Raw genomic sequence first — 15,543 nt, forward strand, 5'->3', positions numbered from 1 at the left:
ACATGTGTCTGGTGGCAAGTGTGTATGCACGCGCACATACACACACAAAATAAGAAATAATAAAATAAAGAGCACTGCCAAAGTCAGCAGATTTCCACCAAGTATCCCTGCAGGCCACACGGAATCCTGGAGCAACACTAGCAAGCTCCGGGATCAACTCCTCTCTCTGTAAAGGGATGCACCTGCCATCTGGGGCTGAATACTGACTCGGAGCAGCCAATGTACACTGAATGGGACACTTTCCTCATTGAGAGTGCCACCCGGTGGCTCTGGCCTGGCCCTGCACCTGAACCTGCACCTCCCCTGTTTCCACAAGACCTGTTTCTAAGACCACAGTCAGTTCCAGGACCTCTCTTTGGCCATATCTTCTCCTGTGCTCCCAACCCCCCCTGATTCCTACAGCTCCCAGCTCATTTCCAGCCTGGTGGCTCCTCTGGACGAGCTCACCTGTCCATGGCACTCGGCCACATTTCTAACTTCACACAAGGCATCTTCATAAACACCCACAATAGTTAAGATTTTTTATTTATTCTCTCTTTTTTTTTCTGTAGATGTGACCACAATGTGCTGGACAAACTTGATTATTTTTACTTCCTGAATTAAAGATCTTAAATTCAGAATACTTTTAAAAACTCTCCTCTCGCTGTTAGAACCCAGGAAGCCGGTAGGTGGCGCTAGTGCCACTCACAGCGCTGGCTCACAGCGCTGGCCTTTTCACTACACTGACGTCCATATGAGAAGCGTGCGAGGGAAATGTGAACCTAAAAGGAATGAACACCAGACACTGCACACGTCCCTGTTTAAACACACACCACACATATGCGGAGTCAGCCCTCTGTGCTCCAACCACTGTGGATTCAACCACCTGCATATTAAAATTATTCGAAAAAATAAAATTACATCTGTGTTGAGCATGTACAGATTCGCCCCTCATCGTTATTCTCTAAACAACACAGAAAAACAACAATTTACACTGTCTTTAGTAGTATATGTGATCTATAAATGATTTGAGATACACAGAAAGGAGACTGGAGAGGCTGTTCAGCAGTTAAGAGCACTTGCTGCTCTTCCAGAGGGCCACATCTCCAGTGGCTCACAACCACAGCCAGCTCCAGGGGGATCTGACACTCTCTGCTGACTGAAACAAGTAGTGAACTCATATAGGGCACACACACACTCTCCAAAGTAATTCTTTAATAAAAAAAATTTAAATCTTAAAAACAAAACAAAAAACATAGAAGGATTAGGCCTAGAGTATACAAAGACCATGCTATCTACATATGAGACTTGACCATCCAAAAATGTTGGAATCCTTAGAAGGTTCTAGAACAAAATGCCTCAGATGCTGAGAGCCAAACATATGTGTATGTTTCCTTCACTCTCTTTAATTAGGAACATTTATCATACTCTGGAGAGAGGATATAAAACACACTATTCTGAACTTGTCTGGAAGGACCTTTTGAAAAAAAATCTCTGATTTTGGTGTCAGTCTCAACTCCTTTTAGAAAAGGGTTTAACTGATCCAAGAGCCAATCAATCTAGGGCTTACACATAGTCTTTCTAATACTAGATATGAGCAGACGCCCTTGTGTGAGGAAAGAGGATCGCATAACTTAAGGCATCCCCCTACATGTGGGAAGCCCAGAGGCAGAGAAGGTGTGCCAAGGGTCACTGCGATGATGTGTGCCTTCTCTTGGCAAATGCTTCTGCTCATGGGGGATGTGATGGGATCTCGCCCATCACAGTTGCTGATGGTGCTTCCCATGGATGCAGCCTGGCTCCTCCCCAGCTTCTGCGGTCCCACTCCCTTGTGTGCAAGCCACACAAGACTCAATACATCAAGGCCGGACTTCTCATTTGGAGACAAGATTTTGTCTGCTGTAAACATTTATTCTAGACCTAATGAAACAAAGGGTCTCTCCCCCACTCATAGCTCCACGGCCTTACCCCTGCTCCACTCCAGGAAAACCCCGACATTCCTAGACTGCCAAAGTAGACAGGATTTTTATTTCATCTGTCATGTGTATAACTTATTGAAAGTAGATATACTTTAAGTATCAACGATTCCTTTAATAATAGTCAGAGCTGGGGAGGCACTCACTTGGTAATGTGCTTTTCTTACAAGTATGAGAAGCAGAATTCAATCCCAGAACCTATGGAAAAGGATGGCTAAGTGTGCCAGTGCAGGCTAGGTGTGGCAGTGCACACTTGCAACCTCATTCCCAGGAAGGGTAGAAATAAGGACCCTGGGGCTTGCCGGCCAGCCAGTCTGGCCTAACAGTCAAGCTTCAAGCCAGTAAAAGACCCTGTTTCCAAATATATGGTGGAGGATACCTGAGGCAAAGAGGCTAAGGTTGCCTCCAGGCCTCCACACACATGCATACACGCATGGAACATGCATGTACATGAGCACACACATACACAGCCATACACAAAATGGACACATTTTAAAGTAGTGGTTAAATAAGGGAAAAATAGTTATTTTCCTGGCAGCCAAACTTAGATCCTAGATGTTTATAACCCTTTTACTGCTGTCCTTTCTCTCTCAGATTTTTCTATCTGATTTTCATCTACCAATTTTTTTTTAAATTAAGAAACTAAGAAACATCTACAATGACACGTAGCCAGCTATGGATTTTCCCCACATGTGGATTTTCTACTGAGCATCACCAGAAAGGGAGGCAGAGCCCACCGAAACAAGCAAAGTCATCCTCTCTCTTCTTTTTTTTTTTTTTTTTTTTTTTTTTTGGTTTTTCGAGACAGGGTTTCTCTGTGTAGCCTTGGCTGTCCTGGAACTCACTTTGTAGACCAGGCTGGCCTCGAACTCAGAAATCCGCCTGCCTCTGCCTCCCGAGTGCTGGAATTAAAGGCGTGCGCCACCACGCCCGGCTCATCCTCTCTCTTCTTAGAGAAGTACATAAATGTCCAACCTACCTGCTTCTCTTCTCATTAAGAAAAATAACAGAATGACAAGCTTCCCATCAGACTAAATATGTACCTTTTCCTATTATACACAGCTAAGGAGAGGAAGGATGTAGAAGAGAGAAGAGACGGAAGACAAACAAGAGTGAGAGATGAGAGGAAGGGAGAGGACATGGGGGCAGAGCATCATGGGAAAGGATGAAAGGAGCAGAAGAGACAGGTGCACCCAGAGAAAGGCGCAGCGGCTGGTGCAAGAAATGTGGGCAGGTTTGGAGGGAAGCCTGGGCCGAGGTCACCTTCTGTCACCTTTGTCCCCTGAGGCCACCATGCTCAGTGTGCATTATCAACTGCACTTGACCAACACTTTGGTCTAAAGAAACCCCTCCTTCTAGGGGGACAATCATTGGTCCTCACAGCACATAAGAAATGCCTGACATTTTGGGCTGCGGTGACAGTGACCTGGGCAAAGTCGAGTGTGAGCTAAAGTGGTATCTTTCTCCACAACACTAAGTTGTCCTGGGCCCCAGGCTTCTCCAGAGCTTACCTCCTCAACCATCTGCTTGACTTTCTTCTGCTGGCAATGCACCATGTCATCCAGGTGTCTGATCCGCTCCCGGAGGCTGGCCGACGCCTCCTCCAGTTGCTGGTACCTAAGAAAGAAGAGAGCTCTGAGCCCTGACTCAAGACAGCTGCTGCCGTTCCCCCTACTGCGGCAGAGACCACAGAAGCATTTCACAGAAGCAACACTCAAACTCAAGCCACACACTCTTCTCCTGTGGACTCTAGGGATTAACTCAGGATAGCTATCACCCGAGAAAGAGCACCTTCCTTCAGGCCCCTTCTCGAGCTTCACTCTGTGTCAGGACAAATCTGTCCTTTTCAAGGGCAGAATGAGAAGGCGTTTCTGCACTGAGAAACCTGAGAGGCTTTCTGCCTGGGGGTTAACACAGACTGGAACATGCAGTCAGTGACCTTAATTAGGGGGAGGGAGAAGGAGCCCCTGAAATCAAGGGTGGAATCCAGAAGAGCCTGCACACATCACTGCTGTGCTGGTCATTGACTGGACCATCAAGGCATACACGGAGAGCCCTTCACTGTATCACCACCCTGCACCCCAGAACTTTTTCTGAGAGCTTTTTCTTGAGAGACATTATTCTGTCTTTGCTCAGCTCAAGCTAACCAAAGGAGCTATGACTCCTTTGGTTACATAGGCAGGTGACTATGATCTGTGTGTCATGAGAGCAGAACACTGGAAGAAATGCTCAGTGGCTGTGTCCCATTTCCCAGCAATACCAGGTCCCTCATTAGCACCAAAGTAGAAACTAGTGAGGACCCCAACAACTTGGGAAACTCTCAAGTTATAGGAGCAAGGCCAGAAAGATGGCTCAGCAGGTAAGAGTGCTTGCTGCCAAGCACGGTGATCTGCGTTTGATTCCCCACACGACCCACTATGCTGAAAGGAAAGAATTAATTCCTGAAAGTTGTCTTCTGACCTCCACACTCATGCCATGGAACATCTGCAACACATATACATACCTGCACAATCAATCAATCAATCTATATTTGAGATCGAGGAAAACAGATTTTTTTTCCCCAGCACATACTATATAGCAGGCAGTAGGTCAAAGTTCCCTCACAACGTGAATCAAAGGGATGGGCATCTGGTCAACATAACTATTCTTTATTTAGAAAGTTTCCATTCCACAGGCCAAGAGCCTTGGAGGTCAGGTGACTTGCCCAAGGGCTCCAATCAGCCCAGCCTTCCCTTCCTTCCTCTCCGCCTTTTGATTTCTAGAAAAACCAAGTATGACTCCTGTAATTTCCACCCAGGGTCTCACACACTCATGACCAAAGGGCAATGCAAGGCATGGAAACAAGCAACATTTTAAAATTAGTTTCCAGGACAAACGGTATCGGTCACAGCTGATGAGTTATCTCATTAATGAGGTACATCCTGTGCACTCAGGGTTATGAGCACAAGCAGATGAGACTTCTGTGCTTGTGGCCGTCATTTGATGTGTCCCGCTGAACTACAGCCACCATCAAGACACAGCTGCAAGCTCCTGAAGGAACTGGGCCCACATTGGGTGCTCTCAGCCAATGCCACTCTTATGTATAGGTTTGTCCTAAGTGAGGACCACATGAGTGAAAGCACAAGAGTCAAATGAGTTATCAGAAACAGTGCACACTGGGCTGAGGAGATGGCCCAGTGGGTAAGAAGTCTTTTTAGGCAAGCATGAAGGCCTAAGCATGAGTTCAAATCCCCAACACACCCATTGTAAAAACTTAGGCATAGCTGTGGATGTTGGGGGAGGGGAGACAGAAAGATGACTGGGCTTTGTTTGCTACCAGCCTTGTTCCAGGTTCAGCAAGAGACCGTGGATCATGAGAATGAGGTAGAAAGTGATAAGAGAAGGACACCAGACTTCTTCCTCTGGCCTCTGTGGGCAAGAACATGCACACATGTGCATCTAGTGCACATGCGTGTGCACGCACACACACACACACACACACACACACAACCAGTGTGCATATCCACCTCTGAGTTGTTCGAAGTCCAAGGCCAGCCTGCCTCACCTGTTCTTGTCAGAATCTGCCATCTCCCCTGACATTTCTGTCTCATGCTCAAGGAGCTGGAGTTGGAGCTGATGCCGTTCCTAAAACAGACATAATCAATGGATCCAGATGGAGCTAGGCAGAGGATGAACACCAGGCACACTCAGCTCTCCAAGTCTGTACAACACTCCCTGTTCACACATCCACTAGGCCAGAGCTCAGAACTCAAAGGGGCCCAATGCATAGACATATGTATGGATCTGGAAAAAAACACTCTAGGCAAACCACATGAACCCCAGCCCAGGATTACACGTCTTATGAAAACTTATAGTTCTAAATAATGATAATCTATGTCATAAATCAATGGCCCATGACATTGTGAGTCCTTATTGTTTTCAAAAACATCTAGCAAAGAGGCTCTGAAATTCTGATAATAGCTTATGGACCAACCCAGGTGTGTTTACACAGGAATAATTGCTTATAAAACATATATGATGCTGGCCATAATGGCCAGCACAATGGTCCCCCAACACAAAGAAGTCCAGGACCTAGTCCTGCATAAACACACCATCTCACACAGAAAGGGGAACTGTGAAAACATGGTTAATGCTCTGCATGGTCTCATGGATTAAGCTAGAGGAAGCAGTAGAGTTCAAGTTGGGATGCTAAGACAACATTACATGGCTGACTCTGACACCAGAGTGGACTTCTCACCTCCAGAGCTGAAAACAATAAATTCACATTACCGAAAGCTACTTTTCGGCAATTTATTTCAGTAGCAATAAGAAACATATGTGTGTTAAGTTATATGTTTCATACACTTTGCTGAATATATAAATGTGCGCGTATGTGTAGATTTAAGTTTAATTTAACATTTATTTAACTTATTAACATTTAATGGAACTGTTAATAAAAGTACAGTACCTGTCATCACTGAAATCTCACTAGACATACATTATAGATATTAATATAGCAAAATCCCTTAAAAAAAAAAGTTTGCAGAGCCCTGCCAGCAAAGGTGGGTCCAGAGGCATGAAGGCCTGGGTGGTGAGCAGGTGGAGCGCTGTCAGAGCCCATCCTCAGATCTACCTGAGGCCCAGACTGGACCTCACTCCATCATTAGGTTGGAGGTTTCCGGGATGCAGGTCCTGGCACTGGGTGCCAATGACATCGTGTCGGTGGTGGGTCAGTGCTATCTGCAACCACAGTGTAGCTAGAAAGCTGTTTCCCAGAAACTAGAGTCAGCTTTGGTCCTACCTAGAAGTCAGTTGTCCGCTGCTCAATGTCACATGCTCTCTCTTCCTCTCCTTCCTTCCTATCTCTTCTCTTCCACTTCCAGCTTCATTTCTGCTCCTGCCTCTAGACTGGCTTGTAGACTCCGTAAGCACCCCCCCTTCCCCCGAGCTCCATTGTCAGCCTGTTTGCCACACACAGAAGAGTTTGCCTCCGCACCTCATTCAGGCACCAGGTGTGTCATGCAAAAGTCAACCTGCCCCAGACACCTGCCCCAGAAACACGAGGGGTGAGGTGTTGATGGAGCCGCCAAACACATTGCCTCATCGGGTTAAATAAAGAGCACATCTGGAGTGCCCACAGAAGCTAGCTGCTGCAATATTAATTTGCAGAAAGAATTTTACAGGTGACGATGTTTGTTAAACGTATCAAAATAATTGTGACAGGCTTGGCCTGATAGGTTTGTAGCTAATGGCTTGCCTACCACGCACAAGGCCATGGGCTCAATGGCCAGCACTACAGAAACAAGCAAGCAATAGTTACCAGAGGGGAAGACAAGAACTTTGTTCGGCTCCCTTCTGTGCCACCTTACAGGATGTGGTTCCCTGCAAACTGGGAGGGAGGCTGACAAGAGTCAGCACGGAGGCTTCGAGTGAACTGTGGGGCCAGGGGACCAGGCAGGTGGGCCGTAGCCCAGGCTGCATCTGTTACCTTCTCCATGCGTTCAATCAGCCTGTCCAGCTCCCCGATCTTCTGATCTTTCTCCTCCAGGCTGAGCTCAGCTGCCTCCATCTTCTTATTGGCCTCTTCGATGGCCTTCAGAAAGCTATTGGTTTCTTCCTGCAACAGGGTACACACTCTCTTCAGCACGGCCTGGATACCCAGGTGACTCTCCTCAGTCCAGACAGACCCTCACTGGGTCATGATCTCCCTGGGAAAGCAGGACCTTGGGACCTGTGTGTCTCACACAGAGTGGACTCAACTGTCTTGAGCCTGGTTTCGCCTCTGAACAATGCACATCATGTAGCTATTCTTCTTTAACTTTATTTTACGTTTATTTTATTTTGTGTGTCGAGGGGATCTGGGTGACACGGGTGCACGTGTGTGTGGTCAGGAGTGTGGAAGTGAGAGGGTAGCTTCAAGTGTCTGCTCTCTCCTCCCACCACGTGGGTTTCAGGATCAAGCTCAGTTTATCATCTGGCAGTAAGCATCTTTATCTGCTACGGTTCTCAACCTTCCTAATGCTGTGACGTTTTAATACAGTTCTTCATGCTGTGGTAACCCCTAGCTATAAAATTATTTTCATTATTTATAACTGTAATTTTGATAGTTATGACTCATAGTGTAAATATCTGATATGTAGGATATTTGGTGTGTGACCTCTGTAAAAGGAATGTTAAACCCCAAGGAGGTCACCCACTGGCCCTTCAGGTGGCTTTTCAATGAGTCTAGTCACTGTCTCTTCTGAAAGCTTATATTCCAAAGGTGTGGGGGAAAAAAAAGAAACTAAATAAAACAGCCTGTGAAGGGTTAAAAAATCTACACAAATGCTCTGAGTGTCACTATGTGGGCCAACATACAACTGAAGTAGAATGAATTTCCAGATCTTCCTCCCACAATGCAATGCGCCAACTTACTCTTATGGGAAAAAAAAAAAAAAAAAACAAAGATCTTTGTGTTGATTAAACCTCCAAGGACACAGATAAACCAGACACAGTTGTAAGGTGGGGGTGGGGGAGCAGGGACAGGGACAGGGACAGGGACAAGGACTCCTGAGAGGTACAGTGTAATCCCACAGCCAGGAGGAGGAAGGGAGAATGGCTTTCTAGTTGTGGGAATAACAGAGCTCAGGATGGGGAGGGTGGAGCTTTCAAGGCGAGTGAGCTGGGATGGTATTATCCAGGATGGGGAAGTGGGAGTTTTCAGAAGGAGAAACAAATGGAATAAACAGACAAACACAGGGTCCACTTGGATGCTGGTGAGTGGTCCAATTAGCTGGAGAAATGCATAATTTGAAACAGAGACATTTGGGTTATTCCAGAAGGAGGAAAAAAATGGGAGCAACTGAACAATCAAATAAATTTCCTGGGCCAGGGAGATGGCTCAGTGGGCGAAGAGCTTTCTGTGCAAGCATGAGGACCTGAGTTCACATCCCCAGCATGGAAGTAAAAGCTGGGCATGACAGAGTATGTACTGTGGGAGCTAACACATGGCCCAAGGGCTGGGGAATCCTGGGAAACAGATGGCCAGCAGCCTACACTAAATGGCAAGCTCCAGGTTCAGTGAAAGACTCCATTTCAAAATTAATAAATAATAAGGAAGGTGGAGAATGGAAGAGGCATAATACAAGCATGAATTTCTCACCTCCATAAGGGCACACGTGAGCCAGGGCACCAATGTGCACAGAGCACACATGCATCTAACACCCATGGCATAAATATGAATGAATGAATGAATGAATGAATGAATCCCCTGACTCCTCTTTATATCCAACCTCATGACTCCCTTCAACTTCCGACTAAACCTGCTAGCCACGTCTCATGTGTTGTGTTTTAGGCAGTGCACACGCACCAGGAGCACCTCCTTCTCCGCACTGTGCTTGCGCTGTGCCTCCTGCAGTTTCTCCTCATACTGGCTGTACAGCTTTTTTGTCATCTCCCGCATCACCTCAGCGTTGGCTTCTTGCGACGACTCCACCTGCAAAGAATTTCACTGCAGAACTGCAGCCTGTACCTTATGCCTCCCCCTTCCCCCCCCCCCAGCATCTCTACACACAGAGCTCAGAGCGTGACCCCCAGGAGTCTGCTGTAGAGAGAAGCAGCAGGCAGGAGGGTACAGAGAGGTGGAGAGAGAGAAAGAGAAGGAGAAAGGGATAAAAGGAAAAGGAGGAAGAGAGGGAGAGGAACACACATCAATGAAAGATGGCATTGTACACTAAATTATTTAGGATGGTTGAGACAAGGTGTTTCAGAGGATTAATTTTTCAAAAGGCCACTTCTTAATGCTGGGGAGATGGTCTCGGTTGGTAAAGTTTTTTTTTTTCCAGAACTCATGCAAAAAAAAAGGGAGGAGGGGGGAGAAAGGAAGGGAAAGAGCAGTGTGTGGTGACACATACTTGTAACTCCCAGCACAGAGCAGTCAGAGACAGTCAGATGATCCTGGGCTCACTGGCCAGCCAGCTATAAACAGCAAGCCCTGGGTTCCAGTGAGAGACTGTGTCTCAGAAGTTGGGCAGTTCCTGAGCAACCACACTTGGACGATGACCTCTGACTTATACCCACATGCAACATGCATATACACGCACAACTTAATTATTTTATAGCTTCTCCAATCAACCCCACTCATGGCACCGAACAACGGCATCTCCAAGTCAGGCCTTGTTAGACACAAATAAAAAAAAAATCTGCACCAATCCTTCCCACACTGCATGCTTTCCAAACTGTTGTCTTTGAAAATATCTTGGCCTAGTGTGGCCACAGGGCTGGGAGCCTTTGGAACTGGTACAGCTTGAGAGAATCTCTGGAGCTGGGGTAGGTGGGGTGGATCTCCAGAGATGTCATATGATGGTCTGTTTCTGGCCTTTGGTAAGGACCTCATACCACCGACCCCACTGCTGCTGCTGCTGCTGCTGCTGCTGCTGCTGCTGCTCCTGCTACTCCTGCTACTCCTGCTACTCCTCCTGCTACTGCTGCTGCTGCGTCCTCACCCCCCCCCCGCTTCTGCTCACCTAAGGCATCTGAGCTTGTGAGTGCCTCACCTCTGAGAAAGGGAGGCAGAGGCATCCTTTGACCTTAATGAGTTGCATGGTGTTTACTCCAAAGATGTGACAAGTCTCTCTTTGATGCCCTTGGATGGTCATCACTGGGCCAGTACTCAGGATGGAAGTTTCTGAGTAAAGACTGTCACTAACTGAGGACCCAGGTCCACCCCTCACACATGGCTATCACACAGATGCCATGGAAACAGGCCCCGTCTGAAGCCTGTTCACGCTGCACTCCACTCGCATGAGGCCCCTTGCGTCCCTGGAACTTTTCTCATTTTTTTAATTTGAAGGATTTGAAAATGTATTTGAGAAATAAAGGAGAGAGTGAAGAAAAACCCTTTGAGCTCTAGTGGTCAGGACCAAACTCAGCACCAGTTTCTAACCCAGGCCACACTGTAGGCTGGACACGAGGGATCTGGACTTTCAAGCTACCTAGTCATACTGGTGACATAACACCCCAGAGAAAAAAAGGAACACACAGGTTTGACCCAAACAGTGGGTGTTCAGTAAGTGCTTGTGGGGTGAAGAGATACCCAAAGGTTTAACTCAGGAACTTCTGACTTCTTCCAAAACAATCTTTTTTTTTTTTTTAATTTATAAAATTAAAAGTTTGAAATAGTAAGAAATAGAATGTATAAAGTTGTAAAGAGAAAGACTGACCTAGCACAGAAGAGATGACTCAGTGGTTAAGAGGACATGTTAATCTTCCAGAGAACCTGAGTTCAGTTCCCAGTCCCCACATCAGGGGGCTCACAATCCTCTGTAACTCAGCATTTAGCAATCTGATGCCCTCTTCTGGCCTCTGTGGGCGCTACACTCTGGTGCACAAGCCCACTCTCAGATACGCATAAAAACACATAATCAAAAATAACAAAGAGGCAGGTGGATTTCTGAGTTCGAGCCCAGCCTGGTCTATAGAGAGAGTTCCAGGATAGCCAAGGCTACACAGAGAAACCCTGTCTCAAAAATCCAAAAAAAACAAAAAACAAAAAGAGTTGTCTTATTGGGAGTGAAAGCATAAAAAGGGCTATTACTCAAGCCCAACCCCAGGGTGGCTGTAACAGCAGCGCTCCAGAGGGGAACACCAGAGAGTCTACGGTAGAGCACGGCAGCCACAGGGAAAGATGTGCTGGCAGATGGTTTTCCTGACTGGGTTATTAGCAGCTCTGCTCTTCACTGGCATACTCTGGTTTAGGTGATAAGTTATACATGACCTACAGAACAGTTTAAGTCTGTGCAGAACACAGTCTTGGAGGAAGGGCCTATGAAGCCACACCCTTTCTTGTAGGAGTTGCTGGTAGAAAGAGATGTTTTCTTCAGTGGTGCAATTGTTGGTTGCTTGCGTTCCCACAAACAATCCCTCACTCATACTCCTGACAGTAAACCTCATTACTCCCACATACACAAAAGATATAACGCAAACTGGGGCTTAGCTGGGACAAGGAAGGTGACCCATGAGAGCTGGGGGCAGGGACAGAAAGAGTTATGAGGGCACAGATACGATCATTTGATATGTGTACGATATATGTATGGAAATGTCATATGGAAACCATTATGTAACAGGTGCTTAAAAAAAAAGACCCGGCTGAGCATGGTGGCACACGCCTTTAATCCCAGCACTTGGGAGGCAGAGGAGGCAGGTTTCTGAGTTGGAGGCCAGTCTGGTCTACAAAGTGAGTTCCAGGACAGCCAGGGCTACAGAGAAACCTTGTTACAAAAAGGAAAAAAAAAAAAACCCACTTGGGAAGGGCCCCCTGGACTTCAAAGTTTTAGAGTCTAGCTTAGGCATGCATGCAACCCAGTGGTCAAGAGGATCAGATCTTTGAGGGATGTGTGCATGTGTAGGGTGGAGGCAGTTCTTGGAACTTTAAAGAACATTCACATGGCAAAGTGAGAGCCCTTCCAAGCTCCTGATTATATCCCAGGGAACATCCCACTGCCCTTCCCAATAGCATAACCACAAAGTCACAGTGATTCTAGGAATGCCTTGAGGCCACTGTAGTTAGCCGTGTAGTTAGAAAGGCACGCCCAACTCTAGGTGGGGAACTGTGAACAGACAGCTCCTTGGTACCTTCAGACCATGCCTGTAAGAAACTCTGGTGAGAAAGAGAATGGGGAAAGAGAGGTGAAGAACTGAAGAGGAGAGAGAAGAGAGAGGCCAGTGGGGAAGGCTGGTGGCCTTACCCTCATCTTCAGGAGCTGGTTTTCCATCTGAGCAGCCTCTAACTGCCTCTGCTTCTCCCGCAGCTTGTCCATGGATGCTTCATAGGTCTGTTGCAGATGTCGGATTTGATCCTTGATATGGCTATTTTCCAAAGTCACGTCCACAAGGGTTTTCTAGTTGGGTGAAAATTAAAAAACAAATACCTAGGAGTGTGAGGACACACACAGCAGCAGTCCATTTTGTCTGACGCTGCAGCAGCGCTCTGGTTGGGGGTCCAGGGATCCCCACAGTGGCTGAGGCCTGTCCCACTGAGGTTAAGCAGGCCACAGCTTTCCCTACAATCCCCAACAGCTGTGGACTATTAGACCACCCGCTGCTTAGGATGGGAAGATGAATTGAATGGAATCTTTCCCAAGGAAAATAAATGCTCATAATGATATAATGTCACAAGGGGAAGCAGGTGTAGAGTAGTAAACACAGGCCAATCCCATTCATAAGTGGGATTTATGATCATCCAAACCCATGACAGTCTTTGCTACGTAACAGAACTGAGATTCATTTTTATGTTTATCGTTTCCCCAACTCTCCCATATTTTTATAATGAAATGAAAATAAAGTATTTTATAGAATAAAGATAAGGTTCAACAACGTTGCCCGACAAGTGTCAGAAGCCTGTGAAAGAGTCTGGGGATGTGGCTCAGATGGTAGAGTGCTTGGCTAGTGTGCTGGTTAGTCAACTTGACACAAGCCAGGGTCCTCTGGGAAAGGGGAACCTCAATTGAGAAAATGCCTCCATGAGATTGGTGGGTGGGCAGACCTGTAGTGAATTTTTCTCATCTGATCATTGATGTGGGGGCACCCACCTCACTGTGGGATGTGCTGCCCTTAGGCAGGTAGTCCTGAGTTCTAGAAGAAAGCAGGCTGAGCAAACCAGTAAGCAGCGTCCCTCTAGGGCCTCTGCATCAGCTCCTGCCTCCAGGTCCCTGCCCCGCTTAAGTCCCTGCCCTGACTTCTTTTGATGATGAACTGTGATGTGGCCAAATAAACCTGTTCCCTTTCCTCCTCCAGGTTGCTTTTGCTTGGGATGAATTTAACAGCGACAGAAGCAAACTAGGGAACCCAGCAAACACACGGCCCAGGGTTCCATCCCCGGCACTACACACATGACTTGTGGTGGCTTACTTAAGTGGTCAGGAAGATCAAATTCAAGGTCATCCTGGGCTACATGGTGAGTTTGAAGCTAGATTCAGCTTCACGAGACCCTGTCTGGGGGAAGGGAAGATGCTGCTGACTATCTGCTGCTCCTGAACACCCAGGTGGGCAGAGCTAATTAAATTAATAATTCTGCTGATTACTGCTTCCATCTCTACCTAATTGATTAGAGAGAGATGATTCCCAAAAGCCCCAGACTCTCACCACTGGACACTGGGATATGGGCGTTATTTGCCACATCTGATCGCAAGACTCAGAACCTAGTGCCAGATGGAGTGTTTATCTCCTCTGTCCTGAGGGATGGATAGCCTCTCAAGATTCCCCATCCCTCATTGGACAATATACCTCTCGATCCTAAATCCACTTGAATCAGTTTAGACACTGTCAGTGGAGGGGAGAAGGTGTCAAAGGAAACACCGAAGCTATTAGAAGCTTCCAGGAACTTCAGAAGACATCTAGCCCAACGCCCAGGTCCTTCTGGGAGAAAATGGACACACAAACACTTAGCCTAGACCAGGTACAAGATTCGTCTAATCCTGTCTCTGCCACTAGCTAGACACTTAATGTTAGGTCATTGATCTCTGCTGGTCTCAGTTTACCCACAGTCTGTCTAGCTCTGTGTTTCTAAGAAATAAAGCCAAGCTGGGTGGCGCACGCCTTTAATCCCAGCACTCGGGAGGCAGAAGCAGGCGGATTTCTGAGTTCGAGGCCAGCCTGGTCTACAGAGTGAGTTCCAGGACAGCCAGGGCTACACAGAGAAACCCTGTCTCGAAAAACCAAAAAAAAAAAAAAAAAAAAAAAAGAAAAGAAAGAAAGAAAGCCAAGAGTCTGGTCTCTGTCAATAATAACAACCAAGTAGAAGGGAAGGGTGGCAGGGGGCTGTGATCTTGCACCAATGACCTTCAGCCAATGACCTTCAGATATGGCCAATGGATAATCTTCTAGTTGCACGGCCCTGTTTTTTGTAGCTTGGAACTAAGAGACTATGGATCCTTGGGTTAGGGCTAAAACTGCTCTAATAAGAAACCTAAAGGAGGTAAGTACTTAGATTGTCAACTAAATGGCACATGAGAAGAATTTGCCTTAAAAAAAAAAAAAACTGTTTTTCTGGGAAGAGAATTCAGAGACACAGTGCAGACACCAGCAGGTCTGAACTCAGGTTGGCAAAGCCCTCTCTGTAGGCTGCGAGCGAAATGGTACCTAAGAGGGAGGGAAAGAGAGCCTCGGCAAGTCCCCTTCATGATACGAGGAAGGGAACAAAGGGCTCCTGAATAAACCAGGGACTTGGCCCAAGGCCAGGGGGAAGCTGGCATATACAAAAGGGAGCCAGGAAAAGCATGGGACAGTGGCCCAACCAGAAATGGGCATCCCAGACAAACCCAAACACAGCCCTGTCCCACCCATCGCTGGAAGCCAACCAAGCTTTGTTGCCGCTGGGGCTCTATCAGCTGTGGCTGATGAATAATACTAAGTTCTATGGGAAATGGAGGAGCCCAGTATGGGGGTCTGTTTGCTTATCCACAAAACTATTTACATAGGACCAGAAAGGATTATAAATGAGTGGGCTGAATTTTAAAGAGGATATAAAAAGATAAGCCAAATAAACCCGGAGGATGGCAGAAACGATTGTTTGTGTATTTGAAAACTGAAACCAGAGGCTTGCTTTGAACATCTTCAGATGAACTTGCATGCT

The 15,543-nt window shown here is 46.8% G+C and overlaps 1 protein-coding gene across 3 annotated transcripts in view; it reads right to left on the reverse strand.

Annotated features, from left to right (window-relative positions):
• Nucleotides 1-15,543, reverse strand: part of Myzap (myocardial zonula adherens protein) — a 114,664-nt gene that overhangs the window by 65,072 nt on the left and 34,049 nt on the right. For all 3 annotated transcript variants that reach the window (XM_085844772.1, XM_029481481.2, XM_021171902.3), the window contains 5 exons: nucleotides 12,659-12,811; nucleotides 9,283-9,408; nucleotides 7,423-7,551; nucleotides 5,500-5,579; nucleotides 3,467-3,572 (listed from right to left, as the gene is read on the reverse strand). In XM_085844772.1, the coding sequence (XP_085700898.1) occupies nucleotides 3,467-3,572; nucleotides 5,500-5,579; nucleotides 7,423-7,551; nucleotides 9,283-9,408; nucleotides 12,659-12,811 (594 nt within the window). The remainder of the gene's footprint in view (nucleotides 1-3,466; nucleotides 3,573-5,499; nucleotides 5,580-7,422; nucleotides 7,552-9,282; nucleotides 9,409-12,658; nucleotides 12,812-15,543) is intronic.

This window comes from Mus caroli, unplaced genomic scaffold (assembly GCF_978045245.1).
Source record: "Mus caroli unplaced genomic scaffold, Mus_caroli_1 scaffold_11, whole genome shotgun sequence".
Classification (NCBI taxonomy): Eukaryota; Metazoa; Chordata; class Mammalia; order Rodentia; family Muridae; genus Mus; species Mus caroli.